This window comes from Anoplolepis gracilipes, chromosome 2 (genome assembly GCF_047496725.1).
Source record: "Anoplolepis gracilipes chromosome 2, ASM4749672v1, whole genome shotgun sequence".
NCBI classification, from domain to species: Eukaryota; Metazoa; Arthropoda; class Insecta; order Hymenoptera; family Formicidae; genus Anoplolepis; species Anoplolepis gracilipes.
The window spans coordinates 22,184,807-22,205,625 of record NC_132971.1 but is presented as its reverse complement, the minus strand read 5'-3'; the positions used below and the strand labels follow the sequence as shown (position 1 = coordinate 22,205,625).

General features: G+C 28.5%; 3 protein-coding genes across 3 annotated transcripts in view; 2 read left to right on the top strand and 1 right to left on the bottom strand.

Annotated features, from left to right (window-relative positions):
* LOC140663150 (uncharacterized) overlaps nt 1-15,403 on the bottom strand; it is a 48,209-nt gene extending 32,806 nt beyond the window's left edge. Inside the window, exon 1 of the mRNA XM_072887120.1 lies at nt 15,053-15,403. The gene's annotated coding sequence lies outside the window, so the exon portion shown is untranslated. The remainder of the gene's footprint in view (nt 1-15,052) is intronic.
* Nucleotides 15,404-16,555: 1,152 nt separating this feature from the next.
* Nucleotides 16,556-17,695, top strand: LOC140674850 (large ribosomal subunit protein mL62). Its single transcript, XM_072908717.1, has 3 exons — nt 16,556-16,818; nt 17,020-17,205; nt 17,373-17,695. The coding sequence occupies exons 1-3, from the start codon at nt 16,660-16,662 to the stop codon at nt 17,631-17,633; spliced, it is 606 nt and encodes a 201-aa protein (XP_072764818.1). The 5' UTR covers nt 16,556-16,659; the 3' UTR covers nt 17,634-17,695.
* Nucleotides 17,696-17,824: 129 nt separating this feature from the next.
* Nucleotides 17,825-20,630, top strand: Cluap1 (clusterin associated protein 1). Its single transcript, XM_072908704.1, has 6 exons — nt 17,825-18,229; nt 18,341-18,537; nt 18,853-19,251; nt 19,475-19,713; nt 19,840-20,018; nt 20,193-20,630. Exons 1-6 carry the CDS (start codon nt 18,208-18,210, stop codon nt 20,477-20,479), a joined length of 1,323 nt encoding a protein of 440 aa, XP_072764805.1. The 5' UTR covers nt 17,825-18,207; the 3' UTR covers nt 20,480-20,630.
* The last annotated feature ends 189 nt before the right edge of the window (nt 20,631-20,819 follow it).

The window sequence follows — 20,819 nt, the reverse complement described above, 5'->3', positions numbered from 1 at the left end:
AACAACAAAAGTATATATTCCACATAAGAAATGGAAAAATATGCAAAATAGAATTAGGATTTTATTATAAAGTCAAAAACACGCTCGTATTTAGGTATATGCATAATATATATATAAATTCTATTTAAACTAATCTAATTTAACTTTTTTATATTATGTTTACCGTAAATATATTAAATTTATTAATTCTAAATTAACTTTAACTTCAATATTCATCTTCTTTTATATTGCTCCACATTTATTATTATATAATACAAAAACAGCTAGCTGCGATAGCTTTTAACTTTTACTATCCTTTTCAGGGCAGAATATTTTTGTAAATTAAAACCTACGTAATATAAGGCCAAAGTTCGGATTAAAATCACCCTTAAAGGATGTGGAAATCGTGTATCAGAAACTATTGTTAGAAATACGGAAAAGTTATAAAAAGAGCAAGACGGATCGCAAGAACTACATTCATGAGACTTGCAGTGAAAGTAACGAGGAAGAGAGAAGTCAGCCATACTTCTTTTTACTTCCATTACGACTTTCATTGAGAGAGAGAGAGAAAGAGAAACTCGATAAAATAAAATATGATACGAATTTCTAAATATTATAAATTTATAAATGCTTATATATATATATATATATATATATATATATATATATATATAAACAATATTTTATTATATTTAAAAAATAAAAAATTAAGCACAAGGAGAAATAATGATAATGTCTTAATAAAATATAAAAAAAGCACACAAATAATAATACACATAAAGAAGAAAAATAAGCAATTGTATAGAAAAAAAATTAAAATATAGCCTGAAAGTTTAAATCTCTTGTTATATTTCATAGTAAATCGTAAGAAAAGTTTGTAAAGTTTAGAATGTTGTATTATTTTTATTATTCATTATATTTTATTAGAATATTGTTAAATTATACACAAGATAAATTGAGCCTAGTGTAACTTTATAGAATTATAAAATTCAATTTATACATTGCCATTTTTTATTCTGTTACAATTTTACCTGCATCATGCGTTAAAAAAATATATAAATCATCAATATATCAATGAGACAGTCATGCATCATTACTTCTTGCTCAATTTCACTGAGCGAATGATTTAATTTATAAATATAAGTGACAGTATGTTTTTATTTCAGCCTTTTTCCCTCTCTCTCGGGTGACATCGGATGGTAAAAAAGAAGGAATGTTCCGTTGATGTCTCAGTGAAATTCGAAAGGTCGTCTTTTTGAGGTTACCTGCATCGAAGCATGTTTCCTTAGCGACTTTATATAAAATGTTCCGCGAGCCATGTATGTCATACTGAATAGTTTATATACTTTTATCATATCTATATCTATATATATATATATATATATATATATATATATATATATGTGTGTGTCGCAATAGAAAGATATTATTAATCGATTCAGTTTTTAATTGAAATAATTTTTAAATTCAAATATATATACACGGAGAAAATTTTATATTCAAAATTACTATGGTATATAATAACTGTGGACCATTAGGAACATTCCACAAGTTAAAATCCTATGTAAAACTCTAAATATATGACTTTAAAAAATTTTTTGTCAGAGATTTAGTTAAAATTTATTTGGCAATATATATATATGTATGTCTGTGTATAATATTTGAAAAGATATATGCACAATAAGAAGTGTACATAATAGAAAATAATTTTTTCATGTATATACAATACAAATTTGTTAGAGAGAGAGAGAGAGAGAGAGAGAGAGAGAGAGAGAGAGAGAGAGAGAGAGAGACACAATTTGATTACACAATTTGTTTTTTCTATCATGGAATTTAAATTTAAATGAATAAAATGTCATCATTTCGTTACCTAGGTGAGACACGAGCATAATGATTATTATTTACTAGAAATTATAATACATAGGGAAGAAGTTGCATTTGCACAAATGCAACTTCTTCCCTATGCACGCTTGTCCGTGATCCTAGAAGAATTAGCAACGTTCTTTCTTCAACGTGACTATTTAAACATTGATATTTTGCCTCATCTTCTGGTGGTCGTACGTTGTATCTTGACTTATGTGTCAGTAGTCAGTATGTCATACAGGCCCGCATCAGCACTCTACAGCAGCAGCGAGAGTGACTACGAAAGTGGCTGTTACTCAATGGCTAGCGATCTATATGTGACAAGCATGTAAACGAGCTGATATTCCGTATAATCCATAGAACCGTACTCACGATTTCGTCCTTTCAATTACGACCGACTATTTAAATTTAAAATATCTATAAGCTATCAGTCTGCATTGTCGTTAGTGATATCGCGATACAAGCTTTCATCGAGTCATTATCATCCTCATCGTATATAATTTGACTTAAAATCGAACGAAAGTTTAATTAATCGAGCTATAAACGCGATTTTCTTTCCTATATATCAGATTTCCTATATTTCAGTTTCTTAGATTAATTGTCATGTATCTGACACACGAGAGAGAATCAATTACAATGTTTCAAAATTAATTGAAGACAACTTGGGGTTATTACATTAATATTTCAACGAGCGAAACATTATTTTTATTTATACGCACATAATTATTATAATACATTTTTAAAAGATTATCTGTGTGTTTACAAGGAAAGGTATGAAAGTGTCCCCCTCCGATTTGAATATGTTGTAGTCTAGGTGAAAATAGGAGACACGTATTTTTTTATGAGTGCCCATACGGCCGTTAAGAGGGTGAAACACCTCTTATGAGATATTAAAAAAAAGTTTCCAATAAAAGTTTGATGGTTTTTAATAAAACTTTATAACTGCATAATCAGATTTTTCAAAAAATGTAGGGGAGGAGGGGGATTTAGAAAAATATGACATTTTAGAAAAACCTGATTATGCAGTTTTAAAATACATTAAAAACCATAAAACTTTTATTGGAAACTTTTTTTTATATCTCTTACCGTTTCGACGATATTTACTTAGAAATGTAAAAACCGATTTTTCTCAAGAGGGTGTTGCACCCTCTTAACGGCCGTATGTGCACGTATAAAAAAATACGTGTCTCCTATTATGACTTGGAGTACAACATATTCAAAACGCATTAAACTAGGTGGGGAACACTTTCATACTTTTCCTTGTTAGTACTATAAAGAAATTAATTAAAAATTAGTTTGATTAAAATTACTTCTTTCGTGTTATAACAATAATTAATAAATTTTGTACATGTATGAATATAGTGATGTTTGTTGAGATAACGCAAAAAGGTTATAGAATTTACATTTCTATGGATCTTACATCTGACAAATAAATTACAAAATACATACCTATTACCAAATCATTTATCACAGGCGTAAACACTTGAGACCAAGACCTTCATAATTTCACCTGCCATCCTTAACAATATCATCTACATACATCAATATCGAATATATTGCTATATACGAGCTAAATAATTTCAAGGTTCCGATTGGCTCTTTGTCACGTATCAAGTTGAGTGGGAAAAAAATACGTTTACTTAAAATCGTGTTGAGGAAAATAAATTTGCCTTTTTTTTCTCCCTCCCAAGTTTTTATTTAATTCAAAGGCAACTGACATTAGCTTAAAGAGCGAAAAATTTATAAATAAAAAAATACATGCATATTATTAACGCAAATTATTAATGTTATTTCCAGTGGTTCTTCGACATATAAAAAAGATTTAAAAGTGACAAGATTGGATTAAAGGCTAGAAAATTAATTACATCTTTTGAAAGGGGCATTTTAATTAACGATGTATAATTATTATATATCCTTAAAATACAATTAATCGGATGATTCACATTTAAGTAACGCAATAAGAATAAAAATATACTTTCAGCAAAAAATAGTGCTGGACAACGTCAGACAACGTGTTATGAGACTAGCAGAAACCGGCTCTATCAAGTATATCGCGAATGATATTCCGCCAACATCGTGCCCGATTTACTTTCATCGACATTGAGCGAAGATTCTGAGAAAGTACACGTACTGAATTATTATTACGTTATATCGTTATATAGTAACCGCTTAATTACGTACCGCACCATACATATAGCAATCACAAATCTCGTCACGTAATCATTCAAGTTTCTAATAATACAGTCAATCAATCATATAGTAATTAATGAGTCTCCTAAATTTAGTAAGAAATGCAATCTTATAGTATCCTGTATATATTCATCAGTTGAAAATACAAGACATGGATTCGAAAAAACGATTGCAGGGGAAGGTCGTGAGGTCGTTCCAAAAATATAAGAATTAACAAGATAATAGATCTCTCGAGCGAAATCGTATACAGAATGAGAGAGAGATTTAGCATACTTAATGTCTGTTCGCAAGGTAACAGGATATCGGACGTTAAAGATTGGGAAAAGTTTAGTCACGGTGGCGACGCTGTTAAATCTGATTATCACTGAGCGAAAGAGGTCAATATCTTTTCAAAGGAATTCAATTTTACAAGTTAGTCAAGGACTGACATGAGTTTGTGTACAAGGACACATACCTTATTTTCAATCCTCCAAAGGTCTTCTCGATTAACTTATAGTATAAGCTTATCTAATATGATAAATGTTTATAAAACAAAAAAAAAAAAAAAAACACGATTGCTTATCGATTATATGAAAATCTTTCCTGCAAAATTCCTTTAATCGCGATTGTCTAAATATAATTCAAAATTTATCTGGACGTTCAATGTTCCGAATTTTCATTTATTCTTAATGTTGCAACGGCTAAAATATATAAATTTAATCGTTCTATTAATTACAAAACAATTTTAATACTAACAGTTTCATCCAATTCAATTTTAATAAAATTTTCAAAGTAACATTTGATAAATTGACAATTTTTAATATTAATAAATCTAATTTGTAAGTAAAATGTAATATTTTTCATACAAAATGAATGCAAGATCAAATTTTTCTTTCGCAATTTTGAGATAAATAATATGATAAAAGATATAATAAAAAATTAATAGAAATTTATAATTTTACTAGTGTAAATTTTCGCACACACACACACACACACATAGTTACGCGCGCGTGCGCGTAATGTCTTAATTTAACGCATTAATATTTAATTAAATTTCTTAATTTAATATATTAGTATTTAATATTAATATTAAATAATTTTTGTACATCACAAAATCATCTAATCGTACTATAGAGAATCCAAATGTGCCACAGAGAAAACCCATACGATCTCTATCATTTTTTCATTTTTATAAATATAAGAACATAGGCTTTTGCAAATAACAAGGTGCAAAAAGGTTGCATGCACCCAGGAACTGGCAGAGAACTGTGCAGTGACCTGCTTTCTGTCGCAGACGCATCCTTGTTTCATAATGATGATGTTCTCTCGACGCTAGCTAAAGCTTAATTCACACTATCGACATAGTCATCGATATCAATGATTATCGGTTAACATTAGAGGCAATTGTTTAGCAATAGATAGATGTGTAAAATAATATAAACAATCAATATTAGAAATGCTATCAATCTTGCATTTGTAATATATATATGTATATATATATGTGTGTGTGTAGGTATAATAAAAGATTAATTCTTTTCTAATACATATATATGTACATGTATATGTGTTCGTGTACGAGTAATCACGCAGTGATTATTCCAACTATTTTAGAAAATCAGAAAGTAATTAATAAGTATAACACGTATGTATATAAGTATAACACAAAGGTGTTACATGTCATATTAAATTACTGAAGAAAAATAGAATGTTGAATTTTTTAACCAAGTTAATAACCCAATAAACAATCTAATTTGAAATTTAGATTGTATTTAAATATTTGTACATCATAAAACTGCATTTCACGTCTTTTTCGCATATAATGATAAAGCAATAATTTCTAAATCAGAGAGATTATATTTAATATTAAATATCTGCGAGATGTGTATAGGTTGATTTGTTAAACGGATAATATAAATAAGGAATGAAAAACTAGTCTATAGAGCATCGTCAGCATAGTGCGAACGAAGCTTTAGAAGACTCAATGCAGAGCGTGATGCAGTACGTGACTGCACCGGCACGAGAGGAGTGTATTAATCAACGTGTGTCTTCCTACACGATGATACTAGGTTCTCACTAGATGGATAGATATATACCAACGACCGTAGTATCAACGGAGATCATCTCCTAGAAATGATGCAAGCGCGAGAAATGCAGTCGCAGAAGAAAAGAAAAGTGAAGAGAGAGAGAGAGAGAGAGAGAGAGAGAGAGAAAGACAGGGTTCTTGTCATTCCGATCATTAAGATCGGTCGTTTATGATTATCGAGATACGCTTTGTAATGCACCGGGTGTCTCGTGCTACGTGAATTGCTAAATCCACTGTAATCTAACCAACCTCGGAGAATAAGAGTTTATTTTCGCAAGTCTCTTTCTTTGCCCTGTTCTTCTTACATTTTTTACGCGCATTTTCCTCATTTCTAATAATAAATTTATTTTCTATTTAATTGATAATTGATAACTTTCTTCTCAATGTTTTCGCAATTTTTGATAATATTTTATTCAATTTTATATTAAATAAAATGTGATTGACAAAGAGATTGTAAAACTAAGAGAGTATAATATAATAAAGATATACAATGACGACGGGTCTCTATCCAATTTTCTCAACAGGGTTGCAGTCACATTTCCTGATGGCATGCGCTTATAACCTTGCCGATGAAAGTGCATCTTGATTGTAACGTGGCGCAATACACGACAACATTGTCCGTAAATTGCAATTCCATATACGAAGAACGCGGTATCCTTTGCTTCGTTCGCTTCCTTCTTATTTCTAGTCGATTGAAACCGATCTTTTCGCGGAAAGAAATTAACAATGCTACCCATTAAATATAGTGTGACTTAATAATAAATGCTAAACCATGAGAAAATAGAAAAAATCATCAACATTTTCATTTACTAAAGATTACATTAATGTAACTGTAGAATATTTTATTTAAAAAGATTACAAAAAAAAAAAAAAAATAAAAAAATAAAAAAGATAATAAGATAATACATATTTGCATCACTATATATTTTACTAAGAAAATTCATAATCTTTCTACCTTATATGTCAAATATAAATTTAATCTAAACTCTCGTACACTGATCTTGAAGAGATTCAAGGATAGAAATTATATCAAATATAGAAGACGTAAACCGCACTGAAAGATTTCCTAATGTCTATTATACAGTAATTTAGCAAAGTTGCAAACTGAATGACGCAGAATATTTTCTTCCATCTCACACAAACTCATTACAAAAAAAATCCATTAATTTTTTATTTTTTAATCTATTAATTTTGTAAATTTTTTCTTAAAAAGTTAAGTTTCTTGATGATAAAAAAATATTGTTGTAAATATATTTTTTTATTTAATTTTGATAATAATGTCATTTTTTTCCTTTTTAAAATTAATACTTATTTTGTAAATCTTTATTTACTTGTATTATTTTCTTTTTACTTTCTCGCTATTGTTTATTTATCATTGCATATATATATATGCAAATAAAAAAATGTACAAAATATACTATCAGTTTTAAAATTCAAAAAATGATCTAATTAACAAAAACTATACAATAATTGTACAATAATACGTTTTATAATCGGCAATAAAAATTTGCAAGATAAAAGAGGAAGGTCAGTCAAAGGCGTTTTTTGGTCCTCACAGAATGTTCAAAAAATTTTTTTGTATTGTATGATCATTAGGAATGTAAAAAATAATCATTAGGTGAGAAAAAAATCGATCCATTAAACCAAAATTAATTATTAGTCTAGGTATACCACTATGGTACCTATTTAAGTCCGTTTTATGACTTAACGAGTGTACTAATAAAATATTTTCGCTTTTTACTTTCGTAATAATCACACGATACAAAAGAAATTGTTTTTTTGAAAATTCTGTAAGAACCAAACAACGTTCTTATTGTTACCTTCATCCTTTCACTCAAAAAAATATTTTGCTAATGTAGATAGATTTCTAGATGTCTCAATTAAAATTTATCGCTCGTTTTTGTATCTGTTAGAATATATTGTTTGTCACGTATAAAATTTATAGCAGCAATATTCTAGCAATACCTCTAGAAAATTTAGATCTCATCGCCAAATATTAATCGCAAGTATAATTGTGCTTGACAATAGACCTTAAAGATAGCATCACGGACAAATTTTCCGTTTTAATTACACTAATAGTACGGATATAAATTCCATCTCTGTCATTTAAATCGATTAAGTGCAAAATATATGCAGTATCACAGTATTTACTAATAATTTATCTGTTTCAGTTAATTTGTTACACCTAGAAAATTTTTGTTCAAGTTGCGAGATCATTTTTTTGAGTGTTTGTATATAGCTTGTAGCAATTTCGTGGAATTTCATTAGGCATATGCTGTGGACACGAATGTGGAATACTGGATGATTGACAATGAGATTCGAAAGAGATTGCGATCAAATATCCTGCAGCGCTTTAAAATATCTTATTTAGAATAAAAAAGTGATGTTCCGCGTATGGGTATATAATTATATTTTTAAATTGCCGAGCGCGCGCTTCTCAAACAATATTTTACATACATTTACCCGCGCGCGTTTATCAGATATTATAAAACGATATTATAATACGATATACCAGCAACCTTGAAAATTATGTCACACACGATCTTAAGCTGGTACGGAGGCACTTGCAGGATGTAGCTCTGAACAATAAGTACGTGAAACATGAAATATATAGCGATGACGTGGAACCAATTGCTACGTCTGTATTTCGAATAATATTGGAGCATTCCACCAACACAACAACTACACTGACGGAAAAACTATCTTAAAAACATATAAAAAAAATTTTACTTAATTCAAGAAAACTATTTATTTGTTGGATCCTAATGACGTATTTACTTGTGCTCAAAATGTCTATTTGCTTCAGTAAGTATGTTAAAAAAAAGTAAATATTAAATGAAAGCATTATTTTTTTCTTGAGTAAGTACATTTACTTATTATAAAAATATACACCATTTTTATATTTTAATTTTATAAAATATTTATTAAAATGCATTTTTTAGTTAGAAAAAACTTTAATTTTTTAATTAAAAAAAACAATATACTTCAATTAATAAATGATATTATATATTTTATAAAAGTGATATTTAATCATAGAAAATATATTGATAGAAAATAATATACTCAACTAATATAATATTCAAATTTACATAAAATTATATACTTTTATTTAAATAAAATAAATAACTCCTTCCATCAAAAGCAAAGGTTTCAAGAAAATACATACATTTACTTGATTTAATTTCTTTTCCATCAATGTACTCTTCTTGTAAAAAGAAATAACTCATTCGAAAAAATTGTTATTATTCGGAAATCGCTTTACTTGTATGTATATACCTTTTGTATTCTATTTTTTTAATACTTTCTGCATCACGCGACACATAAAATTATAAATATTCATCTGCTGTGAATTTTATTGAAAATTATAAATTCAAAACGAGCTTAATTTCATTTTCTCACAATTTGCGATATCAAATAAAAATCAACAATTATTCGTAAAAATTAAACAATTATTCAAAAATATGTTTTCCTCTTCTTTCGCTTTGATTTTAAAATTTAAAAACAAAATTTTTATTTTTATATAAAACCATTTCCGCATTTCGAAGAACAAATATTCGGTTTCCAACAAATAAATTCTTTTCGACATATTTTAATCCATCTATTATATTGAAACAATGATAATTCTGCTCATAAGGCACGCATAAATCTAAATTCACCATCGAATTAGGAAAAACGAAAGATTCGTTTTCCCCAAAAACATTATCATACAATATATTATATATCTATCACACATTGTCGATGTCTCTTTGTTTTCGTTTGTCTTGCATTTTATTATGTATGTCGGCATTACCCTTCTAATCATCGTTCGCTTGTAATTTGAAGAAAGGTCAAACATTTCCCGACTAACAAACAAGCTGGCAAAATCACGTGTTAAGCAAAAGTGCCTTAATGTCAAGATATAACTAATGTTTATCCGCACATAGCACACACACACACACACACACACACACACACACACACACACACACACACACACACACACACGAACGAAATATTCGTCGTGACCTAAACCATTACTGACCTGATGCGACATTACCTTATGCGCCGCAAAATGTATAAAATTCTTTATAGCTCAATAAACATCAAATATCAAAAGGTTCATATTCTCGTTTAACGAAAACTAATTTTTGACAGTTTGAAAAATCTTGAATACGAAAATGAGAAATTTTTACATAGTTTTCTTGTTAACAAAAGTTACTTCCCAATACATTAATAATTATTATTAATTATATTAATAAAACAATTAATTAATTAATTAGCTTTCTAGCAGTAACAGACGATTTGATAAGATTTATAAAATTTGCTATTTAATATTATTAAGTGATAAAAAGAATTTTGTATACTGCAACTTAAATCGCATATCGTATTCTTAATAAAAATTTATAACGCGTTCATAACACGTTCAATCATTATAAGAGAAAGTACGGTAGCGATAGGTCATGGAATAGTTTTTTTATGTTCGGTACCTCAATGCCAGTCCCGAAATTCATTTTTAATTTATGAGATTCGCGAGACTGGTGTCTATTAAGCGCTAAGTCATAAAAAAATGTGCGAAGTCCTATCTGCAAAATTTTTTAACTTATTGTTAGAATTTTATCCTGAGATGATCAAGAATGCAACAATTTAAAATCTAAAATGTTCAAAAATATAAAAAGTTCAGATTTAAAATCGGTTTTTGTGGAATTACGATAATGAAAATCAAACCGAGGTCTTGCGAGGTAATCATATTCAAATAAAATTAATATTTATGTTTAATAATAATTTTTTAAATTATATTTTATTATTATTATATTACTTATTAAAATATATCTTTCATTTTTGTCGATAGAATAATATTGATGGACGTATTTACATATGTTGCATAAATCATTATAAATCATCATTATGATCACACGTAAGGTTTGCATCATCAGAATTTTATTTGTCTTTTAAGATAATTCAAAAAGAAGAATTTAACATATATATGTATGCAGGCATGCATGCATGCGTGTGTGTGTGCGTGTGTGCGTATGTGCGCGCACACATACAGAATGGAGTAGTAACTGTGTCTATTTGAAATATCCGCGCTATTTTTAGAGATATAAAAAAATTGTACGGCATCAAAAAAGCCATAGTAATAATTTTTTGTGGGTGGAGGCACTTTGGAGATTTAAAGGCCAACCTAGTTTTTTAAATAAAATTATTCTAATTTTTTATAAATTAATTCTTTGTAATATTCTACGTGAAAAGTTATAAAAGTATGATGATCAAAAATTGAATAGTTTACAAGAGATTTTATATTTTAATTTGACATAATTTTACAAAAAAAGCTATAAAATATTTTGTAAAATATTCATTAATTTAGTAACTCATTTCTCAATTATTTTACTTTAAAATTTTTTATGCACAGAATAATGAGAGGAATCAATTGCTTTTAAGAAAAACTATACGACTACTCGTTTAAAATATTCTTTTTTTATGACATAACTACGTGTTTTACACCAATTGATTCCTCTCATTATTCTGTGCATAAAGCAATATGGAAGCAAGATAATAAAAAAATTAATATTTAACGAGATATTTCATAGTTTGCATACAATTAAAATTTGTCAAATTAAAATATAAAATATCTCAAGCTATTCAATTTTTTTAATTGAATTTGTTCAAACAATTTTTGTAATTACAATATTTTCATATCTCTACAAATAGTGGAGCTATATTCCAGATAGACAGATTAACTCCAGTTTGTATGTATGTTTGAAGAATAGACCAAAACCGGCGATAATAAATACTAGAAATTTTTAATACTAATAAATTTCACATCGCACTAAATGAGTACAGACTGTCTCGTATTACCAGTGCCACACATTGTGTGGATAATTAAAACCGCAGTTACAGTTTTCGTAATGACGCATATCACAGCAATGAGACTTTGTACAAATAACTCGTCTAACACATTGTCAGTGAAAAAATATTGAATGAATCAATAGTTTCATTGTATTTTTATTCTAATTAATCGTATGATGCGCTTGTTCCTGGTACACAGCCAACGCATCTTCGTCGGTATTTCACTGATATTTTCATATCATCAATTATGCAGGCAATGAGACGCACGTCTGATATATTCCGCTCGCGGAACCGGATCTAAAAACTATACACTTTGTCCGAGGGAAACGACAACGGTATAAAGACGTTAATCATTTGTAATCGTTTACAAGTAAGAAAATTAAATGATAATATTATATGTTTATTATTATATTAATATATATGTATAATACATATATACATAATACGATTATATAATAATAATAACAATAATAATAATATGATTAAAAAATATTATATATATATATATATATATAATTAAATACTTCAATAATAAATAAATTTCAATACTATTCAATATTCAATATATTATAAATATGCAATATATATTGTATATTTTTTAATGATATTAATAATTAATAATTATATTATAAATCCAAATATATAAAATTAAATAAAATGTAAAATGTAATTTTTCAAATATAGCAATACTTATCTTAATCTTTTATAACGATAAACAACCATAAAATGTTTGCATTATCGCCTTTACTACAGATGACAACGAGAATTCTTAATTCTATAACGAATTAATTTCTACTATTGACAAAATAACGGCAATTAACTAGGATTACTCATGAGAATGATAATAAATATTATATGTGAAAGATTTAATAACACATACACACACACACACACGCATATATAAATATATATAAAATATACACATATATATATATATATATATATATATATATATATATATAAAAATGTATAAAAAAAAAAATATATATATATATGTATATGTATATGTATATGTATGTATGTATATATTAAAACTGAAAGTAGTTTATTTTAGAAATGTTGAAGCAATTTAAATTTCTTTAAATAATAAAAAAAAAATAAGTATAAGATTTTATGAAATTTGTGCGTGCTATAAACATAATAATATTAATATCAGATATTAGGGCAAACATTTAGTTTTTGTTAAAAATTGAATTGTTTTGTGCGATTAATGTAATAATTGGCGATGCAACTAATTGGAAGCAAATATCGATCTATATCAATGAAAAATGAATGACGTTGAATAGCGTATCGCGTATAGATAGCGGATACTCGCTTGCAACTATAATGCATATACATTAGAGCATTAGAGCGCGCATTCTCTCTTTCTCTCATCCTCGCATCCTCTTTTCCTCTCTCTGTCTATCAAGTTGCGATCACGCGCCAAATTGTGCAATCTGCTAATCTTTTTCTTCTTAGCTCTCACGAAGGACCATTCGCGCGGAATAGGTATTCGTTGTTCGAACACAACGATGGTAATGACGATGGCCGTCTCGTTATCTAACATCGCGCGCGAAATCTTACGCGATGCTACATACATAGCGTTACGTCACCCTTCCCTTCCTCTTCGACAAAATTATTAAGTTTCAATATACATATTATATAAAAGCGCGTGCTTATACGTGTAACACGTTCCGCTAAATTAATCGAAAGCGCTCGTACACATACGTGTAGGTACAATGTACACACACATACATCACATATCACTGTTTCATTGTAAATAATAAGTGAATGATTGATTACTGACAGTGAGAAATGTCATAAAGCACTTTTAATTTTACAATTATGTCAAATTTATATGCAAAGTTTGATCTTAAATCACATATATGGATTTACAAAAATAAAAAATTAGCATTTTAATATTATTAGTAATAAGATAAAATGTTTCTCTCTAAAATAAAAACAAACTTTTTAATAAATTTGAGCATATTTTTTTTTAAATGGGACACTCTCTGTATATACATATATTTAATAATATATTTTGAAAATGTTGTACATTATTATTTTAATATATTATTATAAAACGCAGGATAAATTAAATATATTGTATAAGTATTACACAAAGTGTTTGTCCATAAAAATGTCCGGGCAAATATCTCGTAACAGGTTAAAGTTACAAGAAAGTTTAGTAAGAGAAATTTACATAGCTTTGAATCTATTACAAAATGCAATGTAAAATAATTTTTTTTATTTATATAACCTTTCCGAGTCTTATTAAAGATCATCTTCATTTTTTTAAACGGAATCATCCTAATTTTTTTATATAAATTAATTCCTCGCAATATTCTGCGTAAAAAGTTATAGAGAAGTATGATTATCAAGAATTGTGAATAATTTACGAGATATTTCATATTTTAATTTAATGTAATTTTATATAAATAATACATAATTTTATGTAAATTATAAAATATCTCGTAAACTATTTAATTTTTGGCCATCATTTAGCTACAACTTTTTACGCATAATATTACGAGAAATTGAGTTCTATAAAAAAATTAAGGTAGTTTTATTTAAAAAACATAATTCATTATATAACTCAAAAAGGTATCGTAAGAAAAAATTTTTTATATACACTTTATAAGAGATTTAAAGCCGTAGAAATTGCTCTTATTAAACTTTCTTGTAACTTCAATCAGTTGCGAGATATTTGCTCGGATATTTATGGACAAATCCTATATAATACAAGTACGTATAAATGTGATATTTCATAAGATTTAAAACATTGAGCTAAAGCTTGAAATCATTTCACAAATAGCGTTTTTCGATTAAAGCAGATTTAATCGCTCCGGGAGTGAATAATGACGTCATTGCCTCGACTCTGCCAATAAAAAGACTTGAATTCATAGTAAAATAATCCGGATTGAGTTAAAATCCGTTCAATCGAAAACGCTATAATACTGTGCACTAATATGGTAATTTATAAACGCACATTGTAACACTATATATATATATATATATATATATATATATACTGGATAGATTCATTATTCTTAGAAGAGAGAGAGAGAGAGAGAGAGAGAGAGAGAGAGGTATACTTGTTTAAATTTCTAAAACCATAATTTAATATCCGTTTAAAGAAAAAAAAGAACTTACCATTACAACTATGGAATGTTCTCTCTCCTCTCTCTGTCACTTATCAACTTGTCACTTATCGATGACATTGATGGCGAATCAAAGAGAATTGACATTTGTCCGTATCCGGTGCACAATACACGTCGGCAGAACTATCTGATTTGTTTTACCCGATATAGAAACGGCGGCCAATGTTGATCGTCGCCGATGATTTTCATCATGTCTGAGCATTAACCTGCGAAGCGAGACGTAATAACCTTGTCACAGTATTTCACCGGGAAAAACGGCAGTGTCGCGGAGTTCCGTGTCCTTGCAGTGGATCGCTCTCGCGTCGATTATTACCGCGATTTTCAGAATGCGCTTTATGCTTTTTATGCCGCAATCCGCTTGCAAAACCTATTGCACCAAGAGTTAAAGTGCACAACAAATAGCGATAACAAAACGAGACGGTTAAAAAGGTACTTATTATGCAACTTTGAAACAACTGGTTATAATCGTTTCGATTATTAATTGTAAGACGAGATACTTTGCGGTATAAATAAAGTAAGAAAAACAGATAATTTTTTTTTTTTTTTATGCTCTCTTTTGATTTTAGAAAATGTTTAAAAGAAATTTTGAAATTATATAGCGCTGCAAATTTTGATATTTTTCAGATTTTAATTAATTTAATTAAATAGTCTTACGCATAGACAGGGATGGGAAAGTTACTTTTACAAAAATAGCTACAGTTACCGTTACTCATCGTTACCGAGTCAAAATAAAAAGTAATTACTTATCGTTATCGTTACTTTTTTAATGCTAAAACAAGATTAAAAATTAAATAAAAAAATATACTTTTGTAATATATTTTATTATTAAAACAATTAATAATTAAAATATATTAATAAAATATTAATAAAATGTTTTTAAATTTTTTATTTTAAATTTGTAAAACCATAAATAATAAGGAAAAAATTTTAAAACACTCAAATTATAAATAAAAAAATTTTAGTTTGCGTTAAATTTATAACTATAGTCAAATACACGATATATTTTTTTGTATTCTCGTAATTTTGTTTAAAACTTTTAATATAATAATTTTAAATTTATAATATGAATATCTGTTGATAATTAAAGATTGAATCTACGAAAATAGAAAATATAATATATGTCATAAATAGGAAATAGGTTCCAGATAAAAAAAGTAACGATAAAAGTAACTGTTGAATTCGTTACCGTTATTAAAAAATGTAACTACGTTAGCGCTACAGTTACACAAAAAAAAAAAAAAAAAAAAAATAGTAACGTCGTTATCACTGGTTACTAAAAAAAAGTAACTGTAACGTCGTTACAAGTAACGCTACGTAAAGTTACTTCCCAACCCTGCGTATATAAGAAAAAATTCTCTGATTGCGACGTACCTGCATGAGATCACGTTACAAGTACGATATACAAAAGTCGAGGATCGAGACATGTTGAGTACAATCGATTATCGAATATCGAATTGTGACGAACCTACTGCAATTGTGCGACTGTAATCGATTGTAGCTGCGCAGAGCGCGGAGAAAGTTTGCTTGTATCAGGTTATGTTTTCGCAATCACGTTCTCTCTTCGAAGTTGTTAAAGTGTAGAATAAAAATTAATAAGAAATGAATTTTCTTAGTAGACAATACTTGAAGATTTTACAGAGCAACGTTAAAAATCAGAATGCATTGTGTAATTTTAGCAGAGCTTTCAGCTTTAAAAGTGAAATATCGTTGGAGAAATTGTATCCGCAAAGCAAGCAAAAGTTGTATACCCCAAGCTTTGTTAGTATACTTTGATTTATTAACAAAAAAAAATTTATTATATTTGTATATATATATATATATAAATGCATAATAAACACAGAATTGATTTATCTTGTATATTGCGATATTCATGTATTTATATAATAATATGTTGTTATCCCTTATTATAATATGACCTCGATAATAACTGGACGATTATTATTGCGTTTTGTTTTTCAGGTGCCAGATCCTAATGCAAAATTTAGCGGTTACATACCCTTGGACAAAATAAAAATAACATACAGCGCTAGCGGTGGTCCTGGGGGCCAAAACGTAAACTGTGTAAATACCAAAGTGGACCTAAGATTCCAAGTGAATAGTGCTACCTGGTTGTCGCAAGAAATTCGAATGAAATTAGCAGAACAGGTGAGAGTAAGCGTTATACACGTTGCCTAAGAGTGAAATTTTTCATGATTCTATATAAGTGATAAATTGACGCACGAACAAGTTCAAGCTAAAAGCTAGACAAGATCACTTAGAAACTAGATAAAAATTAAAAGGTATTTCTTAGAAATATAAATTTATCGTTTCAGAATAAAAACAAGATAAACAAAGATGGATACTTGATAATCAAGTCAGACTTAACGAGATCTCAACATTTAAACTTGGCGGATGCTCTTGAAAAATTAAGAACAATGATAAGGACTACTTTAGTAGAGCCACCAAAACCATCGCCCGAATCATTAGAGAAAAGGAGGAAAAATCTGTTGAAAGCTAATAGGGAGAGACTTCACGAGAAGAGAATTCAGTCTCAAATTAAAGCGAGCAGAAAAGCTCCCGCACCTGACTTTTAAATCGATTAATTTATTTATAGAATCAATTAATTAAGTAACTTAACATTGTACAGTTATATATAAGAATAAACTATAAATAAAATAAAGAAAAGAAATTTTTAAATATTATTAAATGCACAATGCAATTATGAATCTAAATAATCTGTAAAAGTTTAGATAAAAGTTCTCAAATGTTGAGTTGACACATCGACTATCGGCTTCAAAACAGGACGCAATCATTTAGTTCAATTTTTATTTTCAAAAAATAGCGATGTTTGTAATAATTGATTAAACAATTTTTGAGTTTTTATCGTCATTTTTTTATGCGATTGATTGTGAGTAATTTAATAACGTAATCGAAAATTCATGATAATTCATTAGAATTTCTATAATTTTTTAAAGTTAAATATCGATTAGCCCGCGTTTCTTATTCGTCGTAAGTATATTGTATATATTATGTATATGTACAAGTAAGTTTCTATGGTAACGTCTGCTACAAATAAGAAAACACATAAAAGAGCACACACTACACTGTACACTGTAAAATCTGCATATCTCGGATTACTGTGATCAAGTACTAGTTTTTTGCGCGAAAATGTCCTACCGTGATTTGCGTAGTGCGTAAATGACATAAATTTATTATTTTTTATATAACATATATTAACGCACGAAAAACACATAGGAAATTGTAACGCGCGATTCACATGCCTTTCATTCATTTTGCGTAGATTTCACCGAGACAATGAGGGTGCTAGGCTATCCGAGACTAATTTCCATTGCGAATTTTCGCGTACCGAATTTTCCTCTGGTCGCGGAGATCCTAGTTTGGCTGGTGAAACAATTCGATCCGGACGTCGATATACCTAATGATCATGATACCGAGGAGCAACGTGTGGCATTGATACGTAACATTGCTGAATTTATGGTAATAATTTAAACATATATTTAAACATAGCATAAACAACAATAATAATATGATTCTTTAGAAAAACGTTTGTTTCGTTCATTTTTTCTTTATTATTTATTTATATAAAAATAAAATTAGAGAAAGTTTGCTTTTGTAAACATAAATATGAAGAGAAATATCATAGCCTGTCACGTGCTGATTTAAGATGGATAAACAGTTAATTACAAATATTTATAAAATTTCCAAATATATATATTATTATATTTATTTATTCTAAAAAATCTCTCTTATATTTTTAACTCTAGTGGATGATCTTATATGTATGTGATGTAGGCATTAAAGACAAATATCAAATTAAATACAAAGAAATTGTATCAAGCCGATGGTTACGCGGTGAAAGAAATGTTGAAAATTACGACGATGCTGTACGATGCGCAAAATAGTAGTAGCATCGAAGAAAATCGATCCGGCAGCAATCGGATTGCGATGAATTTTGACATATCCGATAAAATAAATGAATTAAAAACGACGCGGCAGCTTGCCAGTCAATTGACTATCAATGGGGCCACGCTCTTCGATTTACTTGGCCGAGAAATGGAACTTCGAGAGATTCGCAATACCAAGATCGCCAGGCAATTTGACACCTCGGAAATAGAAGCGGCTTTGAAAGACGTTGTCGAGAATACGAGTAAAGAGATTAACGAAACCAAGAAGCAAATTGACAATGTTAAGGTATGAAATTTTATCTTATAAAATTATATCCTTATAAAGTTTATAGTATTATATATTTGGGTCTACAAATTTTTTTGATTATTCCCCAGGTAGCAAAAGCACACGACATTTTGACGTCAAAATGACACGTGCTTGCTACCTGGGTCTTTTCTTGTCAATTGTAATTTTATCACATGTGATAAATGTAATATTTAATATTTCTTAAACTCATACATACATAAAGGACACAGAACAAAACTTGGACACGAGAATCGAGAGACGGCGAACAGAACTCGATAGGAATCAAAAGAGACTCCACACATTGAAGAAGGTCCGTCCAGCGTTTATGGAGGAATTTGAGAAACTTGAAATTGAATTGAGAGCCTTATACGACGATTATTTACAAAAATTTCGATATCTAGCGTATTTAGAACACTTGTATGAAGATGCGGCCAAAGCGGAGCAAGAAAGATTCGAAAGACGGTATTATTCTCATTATAAATATAAAAGTAGGAAAAAATAAAACTTAAATTATCCATTAATTAAAAATAAAAATTAATTACATGTATAAATTGTATACAATATTATACATATTATTTTTGATTGTAGGCAAGCTGCGACCAAGAAGCAATTGGAGCAAATGAGAGCCGAAGATTCGAGTTTTGAAAGTATGATGGAAGGAAACGATTCCTTATTTGCTACAAATCTTCAAGAACCATTAGTTACGCCTCTTACAAATCCAGAGATTACAACCGAAAAATCTGGCCAATCCGCCAATGTCAAACCAAGTAATAATAATTTTTTAAATAAAATAACATGATATAAATCACGCATCTAAAAATCTAAAAAAAAAACTTATGAGGTAATAAAATTGGGAATATTGGGAATAAAAAAAGGGATAAAAAGAAAAAAATAAATCTCTTTTTGAAATTTTTCGGAATAACAAATCAAAGATATTTCAGGTACTGGAAAAGCGTCAAAGATGCAATATACACAGCGGCGCATTTACGGCAGCATGTCTGGACGGCAAAGGGGTACGATCCAAGAATCAAATCTTAGCGACGGCTCGTTGGACAGCGACAGCGACTTGTTAATCGACGGTGATCTTGACGACGACGACGACGATGACGATGATGATGATCTTTTAAATTCTGTAGGCGCACCGGATATCGGCGGATATGATATTAAAGCCGTCCAAGAGAAGCGATCTGTCAGTAAAATAGATAGACATTCGGACGATGATTTTTAATCAATATAATGTGGTCTCTCTGTTAATCGTCCAGTTTTATAACAACAGTTATAATAATAGAGAAAAATTGTATATATGCAAGAAAAAAAGAATAATATGTATTTATAATGAGATACATAAAGCACAACATATAGAAATAAAATTATAATTTCTGATTTTATTACATATATACGTATATATATATATATATATATATATATATATATATATATATATATATATATGGAGAATGGTTTCAAAAGTATGAAATATTTAAAAAAAGAAATACAATATTTTTTTCTTCTTTTAATAAACAAACTGCACAAAATGAATTCTTATTTCTTATCTACTTCTCTAATAA